Source organism: Phyllostomus hastatus, unplaced genomic scaffold, assembly GCF_019186645.2.
Source record: "Phyllostomus hastatus isolate PE091 unplaced genomic scaffold, TTU_PhHast_1.1 phas_scaffold_114, whole genome shotgun sequence".
Lineage (NCBI taxonomy): Eukaryota > Metazoa > Chordata > Mammalia > Chiroptera > Phyllostomidae > Phyllostomus > Phyllostomus hastatus.
The window spans coordinates 5307101-5324405 of NW_025334006.1; the positions used below are offsets into that span (position 1 = coordinate 5307101).

General features: G+C 44.0%; 1 protein-coding gene across 4 annotated transcripts in view; it reads right to left on the minus strand.

The window, feature by feature from the left end:
* Positions 1-17305, minus strand: part of CALD1 (caldesmon 1) — a 193430-nt gene that overhangs the window by 101170 nt on the left and 74955 nt on the right. For 2 of the 4 annotated variants that reach the window (XM_045855535.1, XM_045855539.1), the window contains exon 3: positions 5521-5632. In XM_045855535.1, coding sequence (XP_045711491.1) covers positions 5521-5591 — 71 coding nt within the window. In that variant the 5' untranslated portion in view covers positions 5592-5632. Of the gene's footprint in view, positions 1-5520; positions 5633-6223; positions 6680-17305 lie in introns of those variants that run through there. The other 2 variants (XM_045855536.1, XM_045855537.1) reach the window with 2 other exon arrangements.

Genomic DNA, 17305 nt, shown 5'->3' on the forward strand with positions numbered 1-17305 from the left:
TTGAATAAACAAATAACAAATGCTAGATGATTAGTACTGTTAGTGCTTTCATGTGTTCTCTGTTTATATTCCCACACGACTCCTATGAGATGCGTACTATTATTTTTCTCCATTGCACAGATGAGGAAATGGCAGGTTAGAAAACGGATGAACTTGTAAGGGTCGTTGTAGCTAGTAAGTGGCAGGCCTGGGACTGGACCGCCCAGCTGCCTAATGCAATGGCTCATGCTCTTGACTGCTAGGCTTGTGACTGTTTCCCGCCATTTTGCTTCTCAGTGTCCCTTCGCTCATGGAGAACATCTATGCTCTGTCCACACATACCTACTGTTGGTGCTGGGATCAGTCCATTTCTGCAGACGCACATAAAAGGCTGAGCACTGTTTTGTACTTGTTGACTAGGAAGAGAGGTGAATTTGACCCCTTTGAAAATGTCCCCCCTTCTCCTACCAGAAGGCTGTGATTCCCTGATGGTACAAGAGCACGCGGGTACGTAATCCGGAGTAGGTGGATTAGGTGTACGGGTGCGAGGAGGGATGAAAACAAGTCAATCCAGTGCTGAGGAAGATGCACATGGACCCGGACAAACTACATGAAGCTGCACCAAGAAATACAGAGACAAAAGCAGACAGGGATTTACATAAAAACACAGAAACAGAAAGGTAAGTGGAATACACCTGTTACATTTTTCTTCCTGTGAGACAGGTGAAGAGTAATAAACAGTGAAATGAATTATTTTTTTTGTTTCTTCCAATAGGCAATTGATTCAAAAATATAGTTTTATTTGAGATGTGTACTAACAGTACCTTTTGCACAGAAACAACACATTTGGATTTGCACTGATGACCTGCTCAATGCATTTTGCCTACTGACATTTTTTTTCTGTCTTTTTGGCTCAAGATTGCTCTTGAGTTCTTAATGCACCTAAGATAGGAGCTTGGAGACTACAAGGGTATTGCCTGGACTGGAGACCACTCATTCTTATAGCATCTCATACTTTGTAGATATGTCATACATTTTTTTAAAGATTTTTTAAAAGATTTTATTTATTTATTTTTAGAGAGGGAAGGGAGGGAGAGAGAGAGAGAGAGAGAGAGAGAGAGAGAGAGAGAGAGAGAGAAACATCAATGTGCGGTTGCTGGAGTCCGTGGCCTGCAACCCAGGCATGTGCCCTGACTGGGAATCGAACCTGCGACACTTTGGTTCACAGCCCACGCTCAGTCCACTGAGCTACACCAGCCATGGTGATATGTCATACATTTGTTTTTGACGCCCGAATGAAGTGCCTCCTACTAATCTAAAGACCTCATCTGAAGGACTCAGTGGGAAAGCCAAACCACAAGGGCAAGGGGAAGAACAGAAAGATGCACAGGCTGAAGGGCTGGACAAAGAAGGGAAGGATGTTTTTGATTAGCCAGGTTTACAGCCCAGGTTGTGCAAAGCTGGCTGATGTGGGGTGGACTGCACTGCGACCCTCGGGACGAGGCAAGTGCGTACCAGCCTCGGGGCAGCCACGAGGCGGTGAGTGAACGCCAGGCCCGGGCACGTGAAAGCCAGCGTGGCACAGAGACCTGTGTCTGAGGAATAAAATGTATGAGAGTCTGGCTTATTTTAATTTGTGGGCAAAACATCTGGTAAGAGTACAAATTTTAAATTATTTATCATTGCAAAGCAGAACTGCACCTGCTAGTCAAACTCAATAACAACAAATGAAAATAACAGGGCATTTTTATGTGGAAAGCCTGTGTGGGTAACAGATGGAAAATCACAGACTCTTCCCCCACCCCCAGTCTACACGGGGGGCAGCGTACAAAAAGCATAAGCCACTGTTGATAAGTATCAATGAATATCAGGGTACATATTATATTTGAAGATACGCAAATGTGGTAACACTATCTGCCCAATTCTGTCATGCTCTTGCTCTGTCCTCAGTGCTCCAAATAGAGCTTGGAGCAGAGCAGGTGCCCAATAAAAAGTTGTTGAATGAGCGAGAGAATTAAGCAACCTGCAGCTCTGGGCCTTGGGGCCAGTCCACTTTTGCTAACTTATTCCACCGCCACTCTAGACCCGGGTTGAGTTCTTCCTTTATTTCCCTAAATTCAAAGGAAAGTTCAGTCATCTCAAGCTTAATGGGCAGGACCGTAGAATCCCATTTTCTACAGTGAAAAACTGCCTTATAGGTTTTATTTGGGTTTAAATTAGGGGATAGATGATCGTTGTAAAAGAAAAATAGATAATATCAAAAGCAAAAGTAAAGTAAAAGAACCACCGACCCCCCAAAGGAAACAGACTCCTGCTGTAGATGGGAATGCCAAGGTCTGACGCTAAAGGAAAAGGGACTTGCTCAAAAGTCTTACGTGCCTTTTATCTGCGGATCGAAACCACGATTCTAGGCAGCCCCTGATTTCTGGTTCTGGCCACCTGTTTCCTGTACACACCCCGAACTTTCCCATCGAAGTTGGCTGGATCAAAACGCCTGACCTTCGCTATTCCCAGAAATGATCGGATTCGACAAAGTCCTAAATGGTAAACAGGGGCTTACATGCCAGAGAGCAGAATAACAGAATGAGAAGGACCGCCTTGAAACACGAAAGGGTCAACTTAGCACAAATATAGGAAAAAGTATTTAAGTACCATGCTTCTCTCAAAAAAGAAAGGAAGAAAAGAAATCCTATGGAAGCTCATAGCCCAAAAGAATGAATGCAGACAGAAATGTAAGTTACACAGTTTGGATAAAGTTGCATACATTTATTTAAGGTTATTAAGGACACCCACCTAACTCAGCTTCACTGAGTACATTCCTTTTAAGATTGACATTAAAGAAAGACAGGAAGACATATCTTTCCACACGAAACAAACAAACAAAAAAAAACTGGAAGGAATGAACCATGCAGCTGTGTGGAAAATTCTTGGGCAAAATCCTGGTTCTAAAGACACCTGGTTTATTCCCTCTAATTACAGTAGGGCTCTAACCACAGCAAGTTAGCGCCGACATTCCTCTCGGGCTGATTCCCAGTCTCCTTAGCCTCACAGAAAGCGAAGAGGCTGATAATACCAACATAGGCTGCTGCCCCATTTCCTGTGCTCATTCCGGGGTTCCTCCAGCCCCCATTCTGTCAGGCCTGCCCCCCACTCTGGCCTGGCGTCTTTTCTGATCTTGCTGTATAGCAACCACAGCTATTGATCTGTCACCATTATTTTCCCTGTCCCTAACACAGGCACCGAAACTTGGGTGGCGCCTAGGAAGTATTTGTTGGGTAAGGATGTCCTGTGGACCTTCAGGAGAAGCGGAGGCCAAATAACACATCCCTGGAGAGCGTAAGAGGCATGCTCCATCGGGCCCGGACACGGCCTACCTGGCCTCCATGTCACTCAACGCTGGCGCCCACACACCCTCTCCCTGGCTCTCCAACTTCCTTGATTTTGGGGGTCTTCTCTGATGGTTTCCACTATGTCTCTACGGGCCTCTTGCTCTCGATACACTTGCTTTCTTGCCACCATCACTACCGTCCACCTTCAGTGTCTGCACAGCGACTGCCATACCAAGGGTGCCAAAATCTACTTCTCTAGTAGTAATTTCTCTCCCTTTCTGAGCACATGGCGAACATTTCTAGCTCGGAACGCCTGGGGGAAATCTCCATTTGGATGTGGTTTCTTGCTGAAATGAAACACTTCCCCCACACCCACCCAAGAATGGAACCCACCCCAACTTCCCACTTGGGACACGGCGGAGACCTTCCTTCCAGCTCCTCGGGCACGTAGTCCTTGGACTTGTCTCTGAGTGTCTCCCTCTCTGAAAGCTTAGCTAATTCTCCTGACAGGAGGACTCTCCTATTCAATGTTCATTTCCTATTCTCTGCCCTCATTCATTCTTGCATGTTCCATGCTAATTCTCCCAGTGCCGGTATCCCCCACAGTCTAGTCCACCGTACATAACTTTTTCTGATGTATCTTCATCACACACAGTTCCCCTGCTGTGTCTCTGTCTATTGCCCTTTATGGGAAATGGAAACCCCCAAGAGGTGCAAGTCCATCTAGTTCTTGCCCAGGCACTCAATGGATTTCTTGCAGCAGGATCCTTACTTCTGCGTCCGGGTTTCGGCTGGTGTGATCCCTCGCCTACACAGCTCCCTTTCCAGCCCTGGTCACCATCACAGCTTCCTGCAGGGCCCACCTCTTCCAAGGAGCTTTTCCTGGCTAGCTGCATCACGGGAAGTCGTGATGAAAGTTTCATCGCAGGATGTGGCTGCCTTTCCTTCTCTTGAAGTTCATGTTTCGTTCTGGCTGTACTGACATTTTGTTTCGTGCTTGTTTAGCTAGTGATGATGTTTAAAACATTAAAAAAAATAATAACTACCATTTATGAAAGCCTACTACGTGCCAAGCAGCGAGCTAGGCCATTTATGAAGTTCAACCATCTTCTCAGCAACCATGCAGGCTATGTAGATATGACACCTATGTTACAAATAAGGCCACTGGGACTTAGAGAGAAGTCACTTGCTCCTCCATGTCCAGCTCAGAAGTGACAGAGCTGGGATTCAAACCCACAGAGCCCAGGTACAGTTCACGGTGCCATGTGTGTCTGTGCATAGACGTTTCTTGAGAACGGCAGCTTATTCTGTCCAAGTTAATCAAAGGCAGCAATTTTACCTTCTTCTTTTTTGTTCTCCCTATGAATAAGGAGAGCCTGTGGCCCCAGATACTTTTGTTATAGGTGTAAGCTCTAGTTTTCCACTGCAGGATCGCCGAGGGGTCACCTCATGACCACCTCTCGCGTGTGCACTAGACTGACTGCCAGGCAACACGGATTTGATTTTAAGATCCTTGTCTAACGGTTTTCTTCCTGTGAATGCCCACTCTGCTTCCTCCAAAGATCATCTGATGTAAGTCACTTGAAATGCCACTGTCCTTTGCTCTGAAGCCAAAACAATAAAAATCTGCACTATGTCCCGTGCTTCACGCGTCCTTTTAGTTCCCCAACCTGCCTTTGAAGTCACCAGACAGGCCTCACGCCTCACACACATGACAGCTTCCCACTAGACTCAGAGTCCCCACAGGAGCACACCAGTGGCTTTAACCCCTAGTACCTGGATCGCTGCATTTGCATGGGCTTTTCTTATTAGAAAAGGTCCACCTGGGGCTTACTACCTCAACTTTCTTAGATGAAAGACTCCCATTTCCCAAGTGGTTTCAATATTCATTATTTGTCATTTTATGTCATTTTAATAATATAACTGCTTCTGAACCTTTTATCCATGCATTGCTTTTGTGATTTCAAAATCCCAATAGGAAGGGCACTACATAAATGCCATTATTTCATTCTTCTGACTCCCCCTTTTTCTTGATGCTTGTTTGTTTTTTTAAGGCAGAATTTGGAGTACTAACGGGAACATTTTTCATGACTACCGTTGCAAACAGCTTACTGAGCAATGCATTTGGCCCTTCAGAATGATGATCTTTGAGGCCTGAAACCAACATTGTTAATAACACGGCGCAAAAGTATTTCTCAGTGCAGAGCCTTACCTTTCTGCTTCCAGGCGCATCTCTTCCCGCTTTTGCCTCCTCAGTTCTCTGCGACGTTCGAAATCATCCATGGTGCGATGTCAGGTTTAGGGAGACCAGGTGATGTCTGGATCTACAGGGGAGGAGGGAGAATGAATATGATCGATGAGTCCAAGTTATGATTTCCCAGAAATCACTTAAGCCCTTCCCCCACCCCTGCTATTTTTTAATTTCCTCATTTTTTTCTCTTTACTCTTAAGAAAAACAGCTTAGACATCGGGTGAGGTAGCCAGTGATCAATTTCTGACTCCTGAGCTGAGTCCTTTATGTGCTGAATTCAATCTCATTCATGAAACCAGTAGAGACGAATAAGTAAGATTCCACGGTTCCCGTTTAAAAAAAAAAAACACAAAGCCCTCAGGAGACAGAGAGATTTTGAAAACTTGAAATATTGATAGGATCACTTAAGAGCTACTGAAAGGTTTTGTTCTTTGTAACGTTGCTGAAGCATACACAGACAAAAGTTACAAAAAATGAACAAAGAAAGAGAGAAAGAAAACAAAAGTAAAAAAAGAAAAGAGGCAAGAAGAGGAATATGTAGGAAGAAAGAGAAAAGTGAACGAGAAGTAAAATAATAATACAGGTATCCAGCCACAATTTGCATCTTCTAAAAGAAGATGCGAGTGTTAATCGCAGAATGATAATAAGACCGCAGCAACCATACCGTGAATCAACGTAATGCAGCAGCATTTCAAAAGCAACGATTACGTTATGATCAAGCCGTTTCCAGAGCTTAAAAGTCCCGGCTCATTGTAACCGCGGGGTTTTCTCCTTTCCTACCTCCTCCGCGAGGGTTTTAATCCCGGGCAGATCCTCCCTTTCCAGCTCTTCAGCGGAGGAGCCCGCTTCCCGTGCGTGGCTGTGCCATGGAGTCAAGCACTCCAGAATTCCCCTGCAGCCCCCAAACCCAAAATGACTACCAGAAAAGGGGAAGCGGGCTCTTTTTGTCCTTGCTTTGTTTACAGAGCTGTCAGTGGTTAGTTAAACTCGGCCTGGAATCTGGCATTTAAGGCCTGCTTGAAGATTGTTTCCTGTGTGGAGCGGGAGGCCTCCACTTCCTCTGGAATCTTAGACTCTCCGCTGCGCTCAGATCACAAAAAATATTTTCCAGCCCTTTCTGTGCGCACGAGGCGAGCCATTTGCTCCGCGCGAGAAAATAAGGCGCCGCGCAAAACCTGAAGGCACCCCCCTAATGTATCTTTGTTTGAGGGAGCAAAGAGCACAACTTAGATTCTGAAGCCAAGTTTGGAGTCCTTAAATAAATCGTCAGTTTTTTTTTTCAAGCATTTTCCCCTCTTAGGAAACCCACACAAACAAAAATAAAACCTCAGCCAACAAAAACAAAAGCATCCAATGTTTGAATTTTTCCCCTTTCTCCTCCCTCAAGGTATTATTTATACTGCTTATAAATCTTTTAGAAATTCAAATTCTGGTGTTTATTTGGGGTTTTTAAATTTTAAGGTGTTTTTCTATCTTACCCCCTACTAAGAGTACTTTCTAAGACATTGCTAGTTGAGAAGGAATCAGTTTTTCCTTTTAAAAAATTATTTCATCAACCACGAAGAAATTTCTCTATATTTTCCAGTCAGATCTCATCACAGTTATCAGAATAAAAAAACAGTGAGGCGGGGGGAGTTGAGGGTCCCCCTGGGATGGGCTTCCGTTCTGAGCACAGTGCAAGGTGTGTGAGGACCGCCCAGTGGGCAGTGGGACTGCACCTGGGCTACTCGGTGCCCTGGGAGAGTCAACTCTGCTCTTTCCTTTCTTCAGTCAAGTCTCCTGTTGTCTGTGAGCCCCTTCTCTAATAACTACAGCAACTGCAAACAGAAGTGGGAGAAAGGGGTCTGCCTGTAAGCAAACGATTTCCCTCTTCCTCATCTATCCAAGCAGCTTAAAGAGCATCCTCCGAACCTCCGCTCCCCCCTCATCCAAGCTAGGCAGTCAGGCTGGTCCGTGAGGGCCACAGGGGTTCTGGTTTCTCAGCCCCCACCGCTGGTGGAGGTGCTAACGAGCAGGGAAAGCAGTGCTCCCCAGCAGGCTGAGGATGCGCTCCGTTGGCAGAGTCTCAGAGTACAGGACAGAAGGGAAACTCACTAACCTGGGCCGGCCCCTTCGGCTGGCCAACCTCCCTGGCTCTCGGCAAACACAGTTTTTCTCCTACCCATTTCTCCTCCTACTCCCCATCTTTTATTACTTACTTAAGCATTTTTTTTCTTTTCCAACCATAGAAAAACTCTATACCTAGCTGGTTATTTACTTATTTTAATGTTGCTGATTATGTATGCGGGGCACTGTGGGGGTGGGGGGTGGGGAGAGGAGAGAGTGGAAAGAGAGATAAGATAGATAGATAGATAGATAGATAGATAGATAGATAGATAGATAGATAATGCATCTACATAGACAAGTATTCTTCTGCATTATGCTTTGTGGGCTTGTGGAGGACATTCTAAAAGAGAAGAGAAAGAACTTCTGTGTTCTGTGTACTCTGGGATGTGTGTGTGTGTGTGTGTGTGTGTGAGAGAGAGAGAGAGAGAGAGAGAGAGAGAGAGAGAGAGAATGGCTCTTGGTTGGTCTCACGCCAACACCAAGCTGAAGATCCTTCTTAATCCTCACACCCTTATATCACAGGGCTTCTCCGAACTTCTCTGGCACCGTTCTTATGTCAGGGGAGCCGCGTCTGCGTAGAACTGTAAGTGATTCCCCACCCCCTTCCTCCTTTGAGAGCAGTAGCTCCCATGTCCCCAGCTAGTAATCTCTCATTTCCTCCCCTCCCCTCCGGTCCGTGCTGAATTCCTTCCAGCAGCATTGGTTAGGAAACAAACTCTCAACCCATGAAGCGATGAAATCTCAATGCTGAGAGATTCTGTAAACTGGGGAGCTCTTGGTGTCAAGAACAGACAGAGGGGCCCGGAAGAGAAATCCTGACTAAAGGAGGTACGTATCAATGAATGTGACAGGTGGGTTCTTGAAAAGTTTTATGAAAACCAAAATTTTGTGCTGGGGGGATTGTAGCCATGCTATTGAAAGAATTCTGATGTGACGCCTTTTATAAAGGGAAAGGAGCACTTTCCACAGGCCAATGCTGCATTACCTACTGATATATGTATCTGTCTGTTCAGTATGGGTTTTCCAATATCAGATTTTCTTAGAACAGGCCACACCTATGCTGTCAGAAGTAAGTAATAAGGCAGTGTGACGGATTTCAAATTGTGCTGTCTTTCCTTTTGGTAATGCACCCTAAGCACTCAGCTGTCAGGGGGAGAAGTCAGGTGGTGGAAGCTAAGTCCTAGGTACCCTCAAATGACCATAAACTGAGTGGGCGGGGGCAAGTCTTTGCAGTTTGGGCGCAGTACCAACCTTGGTCTCGAAATACATCGAGAATAAAACCTGTTGTGTCCTGGACTTTGAATAAGTTAACTCAGCTTCCAAAATAACTAACATCTCTTGAACACGTAGTATGTGCTCGGCCTTTTAAAAAACGTTTTTCAATCAATAAATTTTATTTCTTAGAGTAGTTTTAGGCTAAAAAAAAGAACAGAAAGTACAGAGTTCCCATATATTCCCTTTCCTTCACCTCTGCCCACAACTTCTCCATTTGCACTGAATTGTGTATTCTCAGGTGTGACGAAGTCCTAACTCCCAGTACTTCTGAATGTGACCTTATGTGGAAATAGTCTTTTGCACGCGTAGCCAAGTTAAGGTGAGCTCACTAGGATGGGCTCTGATCTCCTAGGATTGATGTCTTTATAAAAAGGGAAACTTTGGACATAGAGACAGACACACAAAGGGAATGCCACGAGAAGGAGGAGTGTTAAGGAGCACCCGAGTGACCAGAGAGAAGGTGGGAGGGAGGCGTGGGGTAAATTTCTCCCTGGAGTCTGCGGAGGGAGCATGTCTGCTGACACTGGTCTCGGGCTGCTAGCTTCCAGAACTGTGAGACAGTGTGTCCCTCCTGTTTGAAGCCATGGCAGCTTAGCAATCTGCTATACCCTAGTAACATCTTGCAGTAGTGGGGTACATTTATTACTACTGGTGAGCCAATACTGGCGTTCTTATTAATGAAAGTACACCGATTACATTAGGTTTCACACTTTGTGTGATACAGTTCTAGAGGTTTTGCCAAATGCATCATGTCCTGTGTCCACCATGACAGTATGAGAATGGTTTCACTGCCCTAAACAGCCCCTCCCTTTCCCTACCTCCCCATCGCACCCCTTGGCAACCGCTGATCTTATCACTGTTTCTGTGGCTTTGCCTTTCCAGATTGCCACATAGTTGGAATCACACAGCATGTGGCTTTTTCAGACTGGTTTCTTTCCCTTAGCAATGTGCACTTCAGTTCCGCCACGTCTTTTTGTGGCTTGATAGTGTGCTGAGCCATTTCAGAATATGCAATCTTATTTTAGCTACATAACAAACCTGTGAAGCAGCTATTATAATCCCCATTTTACAGAATTCAACCTATGTGCTCTTAACTGCAAAAGTATTCTTGGACTAATCCACACTTTCCTTTAAGAATTGTTTTCCCTTTCAGGAAATACGTACTCGTGCCCGGGGGAAGGTCTGGGGACACTATTGTCATCAGCGATCTCTGGTTTAGTCCATTGGATTGCATGACCTCAGGTATGAGGTGATCTTTAAAACGACCCATGTCTCTTCAGTTTCAAACCCATTTGGTTTAAATCATAAAGTTATCATGCCTCAGAGATCTTAATTAAATCAAACCTTGCAAACATTTATTAAGCCCTTATCACTTTACTGTTGCTTCTTTGTAAGATTCATAAACTAGGATGGCCACGTGTTGGAGCACATCGCTGCACCCCTTTCTTTGAGTCGTTAGAGTTTTTTCTCTTGCATTGCACCTTCCTCGTTACCTGTCTTCCTGCTGTGATCCACTACAGACTCCCTCACAACGTGACTATTCCTCTGTTATTGCAAGGAGCCCTCGTCTTTCCACACTCACAGCCATTATGGCTAGTCATCATTAGGTGCCCACTGTAAATCACATGGTCCAACTACTTCGCTGAAGCCTCACAAAAGCATTTATACCATCAATATTCAAGGAACATTTACTGAGCATTTACTGTGTATCGGGTTCTGTTCTAGACACTGGGGAGTCAACAGTGAACAAGATTAAAAAGGTCCCTGCCTTCCTGGAACTTGCTGTTCAGGCTTTCTTTTTTCTTTAAGCTTCCACCAGGCCTATCATGACCATCTCCCACCTTGGGTCACACTCATCATTTGCTTTTTTGATTTTTGTTCATGAGTTTCTGAGGCTTGGGGGAGCAGGCCAGGGACCATGTTTTGTCTCCCCTAAAGGTTTGTGTTCATTTTAGCCAGGTCATCACTGCAACGCAGTGATACTTCTCTTCATTCGACACATACTGAGTGATTTCTGGGTGGAACATACTCCATCAGACCCTCCACCTCTGCCCTTCAAGTTATCTTCACTCATCCCAAATCTTCAATCGCCCTCCTCTATAAAACAATGACCTGGACTCAGAATCAGGAGACCTGCTGACCTTCTTGAAGCTTTTGTTCTCTGTGAAATGAGATGGTTGGACCAGATGATGTTCAAAGTGTCATCCTACTCCATGTGACACGGGTCTATAGCTACTCTCTCATCCAGCAAAGACAGATGCATCAAACATGACACACCCACATTTTCTTCTTTCCAGTATAAATGTTTTGATATCTAAGTGTATTGTCTCCTAATTTGCTTATGTAGAAAGCAATATGGTAACTGCCCTGGCTGGGTGTCTCAGTTGGTTAGAGCAACATCCGGATACACCGAAGTTGTGGGTTTATCCACCTCCCCTGCCCCTGTCCCCCCATCAGGACGCAAACAAGCATCAACCGATGAATATGTAAATGAGTGGAACAACAAATCAGTGTCTCTGTCTCTCTTCCTGTCTCTCTCTCTGTCTCTGTCTCTCTCCCCACCCACTCGCTCAAATCAATGACTTTTTTTAATTTTAGAAAAAGCATTAACCTTCTTTCAAGCAGATCATCCCATAGCATCCTAGATAAAAAATATTTTATTGCTTCTGAAATGTGTCATATAATTTTTCACTTCTGCACTTTCATTATTAATACCATTCCATCCATTGGAATGGGCTCTCTATTCTCTTCACCGTCCATACTTTATTCAGTTACAAATATCTGGCTCAGATGCCACTTCCTTTATGATGCCTTTCCCAAGGACTTCAGCTTGGAAGTGATGGCTCTCTCCTTGAACTTCTAGCATTCATTTTGGCAATTAATAATATCTCACACCCTGGCTGGCGTAGCTTAGTGGATTGAGCGCAGGCTGCAAACCAAAGTGTTGCAGGTTCGATTCCCAGTCAGGGTACATGCCTGGGTTGCAGGCCATGACCCCCAGCAACCGCACATTGATGTTTCTCTCTCTCTCTCTTTCTCCCACCCTTCCTTCTCTAAAAATAAATAAATAAAATCTTTAAAAATAATAATAATAATAATAATAATAATAATAATAATAATAATAATATCTTGCCTTGACACAGCTCCTCCATTGTTCTGACTAGTATTTAAATATTTTATTGATATTTTACTTTCTACATATTTGTTCTTAAGGCCATTTGTGAATAGATGCAGTCTTTTAAAAAATCTTTTCACTATCGAACTACTGAAACATGATAGGCACTGAGGAATTATAGCTAATTTGAACCATTAGCCGTTGATTCTCTATTTTATCATTCTGGGTATAAAAAATGTAACTTAAGCTGATTCATCTCTCTATTTTATTGACTGATTAGTGTTTACAAAAGGGATTAAAGACCTTGGTAATAGATTATATATGAATCTTGAAAGTTATATAAACCCACATTTGCAGTAGTCACACAGTAAATCTGGCAATGTTTTCACTCTGACCGTAGAAAATGAACTTTTGTCCTTTTAAAAAATATTTCAATTTATCAACCTACTTTGCTCTTTTCTGAACCGAATGGTTCATTTGGGACTCAAAAACCAAATAAACACATGGATCGTAACATACAGTTTGGACTTAACTTTAGTTCAACCTTCACCATCTTGTTCCAAAAATCCATGCTACTTTAAAAAAAAAAGCACACAAAGTCATCAAGGCACATTTGCGAAGACCAGCAATACAGAAGTAAGAGTGAGTGGGGACAACATGGAGAACTTGGCCTTGTCATGTCGCTTCTGTTCTCCGATCAGTGGAATCTAGAACCCAGAGCCCTACTGAGCGCTAACCGGTCACATCCTGTTTCCTCTTCCCTTTCCTGCTCAGTCTTTTATCATTACTTTTTCTCTATCTTTAACTTTCCATTTGCAAAACAGGGGAACTGACAGACTTAATGTCACTGAAACCAACGTCTTTGTGCCTTCTTTGTCCAATTCCATGGACAAGTCCGACCTTTGAGATTTGCGAAGTGATGGTGTTTATATATTCGTATGCTGACTCCAACACTTGGGAAGGCAACACGTTTAGAAATTGTGGTCGCATCTTCAAATGTTATCACAAATGCTGCTACCTTATTTGGGGCACTTCCTGTTGTTCAAAACTCCATGGCTATCGTTGTTTGGTCCTCCCTCGCAAGAGAGGTAGATTTACCTCCATTTAAAGAAGGGCGACAAAGACATGCAGGACTTCTGTACCAGCTCCTTAGCCACAGCCCATCAGTGGAAAACCAGGATTGTTATTACACTGATCTCTAAACCAACCCGAGGGCTTTTCCTAGAAGAAGAAGAAGTGAAAATTTGGAGCATGATTCCTTCTGTGCCATTTCCAAAAGTTAAAAGTATTTTTCTTTGGCAACTTCAAGGAGAATTAGACTGAAAGACATGGGATAAGACCGAACTGGAGCAGGCACGTGGCTGCGGCAGCCATTGTGGCCCCTGGGGAAGACTAAGAAGCACAGTGTGAACCTTAAGGATTTTTGACCTACACAGACTGTGTCTGCGTGAGGAAAAAAATACACAGCTTTGCAAAAAAAAAAAAAAAGATAAATGTGCTCTCCAAGTATTCCTGATAACAGAGGTTAGCTCTGATGTGGAGAGGCCTGGGTCCTGGCCGCAACAGAGTTTTCTGACAATGGGTAGGTCTGCTGAGAAAGCATGAAACCCTGTTAGTGGAAAACAGCCAGGTGGAAGGGAAATAGCCATCCCTACAGGACTGTAGGGAAAGAGATTTTTAAGACTCTCTGTTACTAGTCACCTGAGGCAATGAAAATTAAAATGAAATACAATGAGAAATTCACGTCCTCGGCCTCAGTAGCCCACTCCAAGTGCTCTGTGGTCACTTGTGTCTAGTGGCCCCCACATTAGACAGGACTGAGAGCATTCCTGTCGTCACAGAAAGTTCTGCTGGATAGCTGTGCTGGAAGTCCCTCCAACTCCCAACACAAAATGATTGTACCGTGTGAAGTAAGCTTATGCAGTTCAGAGACACGAAGGTGTGTAAGACACGGTGTCTGTCTGCAAAGACTTTACAACCTGCGAGAAAAGAGGGAATGAAATGTGAGGTGTGGTACAGGTCAAATCTCAAAGCGTGGATGGCCCCTTTCGGTCCCTTCACTAGTGACCCATGGAGGGTCTTTTTGGCTGGGCCATCTCGCTGTGCCTGGGCCCTTGCTACTAAGAAAATGAAACACTTGGCAAATACAAAAGAAGCAGAAGACACTAAAGAGAGATCGTACTTCAAATTGCACAGTAAGGCCTAAGAGCAGTTTATTTGAAACCAAAGGTCATAGGTCTTTATCAATTAAAAGTACAGCACAGAGATCATCATATTTTACATAATAATAGCTTTACTTGTGCACGACCTTCTGACCTTTTTGGTCTCCTCAGCTATAAAATGTCAGCAAGCCATGGGTCTGCTCCTTGTAATTGGCTTTTCAACGAATACTTCCAGTGTGGTGGTAAAAAAACAAGATCAAAAGCCTCAGTTAGCTATCCTGTTAATACAAGATATTAGCAAGGTGACGGAATTTAGATGGCCCAATGAAAATCCATGCACAGCATTGGAAACAGTTCAAAGGATTGTCCTAGAGGTACTTTGTCCAAGGCAACATTTTTGTACATGAAGGACATGTTATTATTGACCAGGGACTAATTACTCCCTGGTGAGTTTTTTTCAACTTCTATTCATCATGATCATCAAATGCATTTAGTGTGTTCTGGATTCCTGAGGCAAGTTAGAGACGATGTTCTGGGAGTTTAGAATCTAAGATGAGAGGCTCTGACACCGAACCAAGGGACATGATCCATTACGCCCCTTAGACACAATAGACACATAATTTAAACATACAAATCTATACAGCAGTTAAATAATACATTGTAAAGCACCCAGACTGCTTCCTCTTTGCTTTCACATGAATCATTTAGATGGTACTTTCATCAGTTTGTTAATTTGAGGATTTCTGGGCTTTTTTTCACATAAAGAATATCTCACAGTAAAGGCTTAAGACCAGCATAAGACTCTAGGATCTCCGAACCATGGACACACCGATACGAGTTTGTCCTGATACCCACATTATATTTCTATTGCAACACTTAGTCTATAGCTTGTATTTTAATTACTAAGGACATGGCTGTCTTTCCTAGAAGATTGTAATCCCTCAGAGATCTGGCTGTAATTGTATCTTATAGTCGGTCAGCCTTAGGTTCACCTTTGTTGAAGTGAAATGGATTCCAGGGCATTCCTTGTTCAAAGGACTTAACTGGTTAACAGACAAATTCAGCTAACACATTGTCAAAATGCATGTCTCCATCTGAGCTCTTAGTAACCTTGGGGGGTGGTGATGGTTTATATGGAGCTCCACTTTATGTAATGATGTGAAGTTCTTTTCCTCTAGTGGAAAAGAACCTGGTCTTAGAAAGACATTCCGGTTTCAGGAAGAGGGGTACTAGGCTTACTAACTGGGGGAATAAGTTTGTTCTGTGACGTTCGAAGAGAAAGAAGGATAAAGCAGAACGTATGATGGATAAGAAACGAAGAGGATCGGGGTTGACCCGAAACACTCCAAATTCCCAAGGCCTTTGGAGATTCCTTGCCACTCCTCCATCATAATTAGAAAACACTGACATGCAGAGCTGATTTAAATGCTTCCATCAGTCTCAGGAGAAGTGCTGCCTGATTTTGCTCTCTGACCATGCTCAGTAATTAGAAACAGGAGACCCTGTTCTGGATGTTTGCTGGGGAACCCACCCTCTCCAGGCCTGCTGTCGCCACGCACTGGCTACAGGACTTTTATCTTTCTCCACCATCTCTCTTAGGAGCCCCAGCCCAGGTCGCAGGAAGAGTGTGAGGTTGCCGTGGGCATTCCCAGAAAAACTGGAGCCCCTCGGGGCCACTTCAGGCTCAAAAATACAAGGAAGAAACTCCTTTTGTCTGCCCACTTCCTGCTGAAGCTCTATAAATCTATCGCATTTGGAAGGCAGTAGCTCAAGGATGCTAAGATATATAATCAAATCCAAAGGGACAAAGGTGGAGGGGTCTTTGTGACAACAGGGTTGAAATGACATCCTTGTTTGTTTCTGAGGAGAAGAAAGCTGTCCTGTCAGCCGACGCCGGAGTTCCTCCCTCTCTTGCTGGAAAATCATGAATCTTGAAAAATCTAGGATTAGAATACAAACTAAGCAGCAGAAGCAGCCGTATTTTGCTACTGACAAAATCCACCAAAAAAACACAAACCAACAACAGAAAAATAACTTGCAATCAAGGACTTCAACTCCATAGTCACCTAGACTGTCAGATTAGAACATGTGGCAGCCACCTGCTAAGCCTCTTGAAAAAAATGTCACCTTCTTATTTTCCTACCTGACCCGAAATCTCTTTGGGGCACATTTGCCATTTCCCAGTTTTTCACACTCAAACAATGCTGTCCGCACTATGTATAAAGATGACTAAGCAATTTTGTATTAAGTAACCAAAGTGAGTTCTGCCAACTTTAGAATAATTAAGTTTCTGCAGTCTAATATAAACAGTTCCAAGAACTAAATGTGGCCTACCAAAAGTATATATTACAAGTAGTCAACAATGTGGCCAGCTGGCAGACAGATCAACCTATTAAAGTAGAATTGTTCAGAATTCAGAGTATTATTTTTCTTCTCTCTCATTATTTTTTCTGCATCCAACTTTGTTGCTTTGGGAATGTTTTCAAGTATACAAAGCAAGAAACTATTGTGGAATTGCACCTCTTGTAAACGCACGAGCATTTCCCCAGAGAGCCTTTGGAGCTCACACACCATTCCCACGTCTACCCTGTCTACACAGGCAGCCAGAGCAACACGGAGTGAGTGAATCCAGCCCGCTCCCCCTCCGGATGAAGTGTTCGTATTTTGCGCGACCTTCAAAAACATCTACGAGGACCACTAGACAAATGGGTGTGCATTTGAAGCCATATGCCCACCAGGCACCCAGCACATCTTTCTGACCACAGATCCTTGTACTGCCTTTACCCGGTGTTTTGGTGGGCCAAAATTTAGCTCTTGAGGCTAAAGTCAAAGATTTAATTCCACTGCGAATGAGTCAATTATTGGAGAGAAAAAGCAACCCTAAACTACTGCCACGTGCCACGACATTAATCATGGGCAGCAATAATGGCAGACGTGCCCTGACAACTGTGAGACCGTAGAGGTGGGTAGACCAACCCATCCCACTGTGACCAACCTTCAGTAGAGTGTGCGGTCCGCTGAACGGCAGTCACCCCACCAAAGGCCTCCGTACATTCAGCTGCATTGTAACCCTACTGTTTTCTTCTTT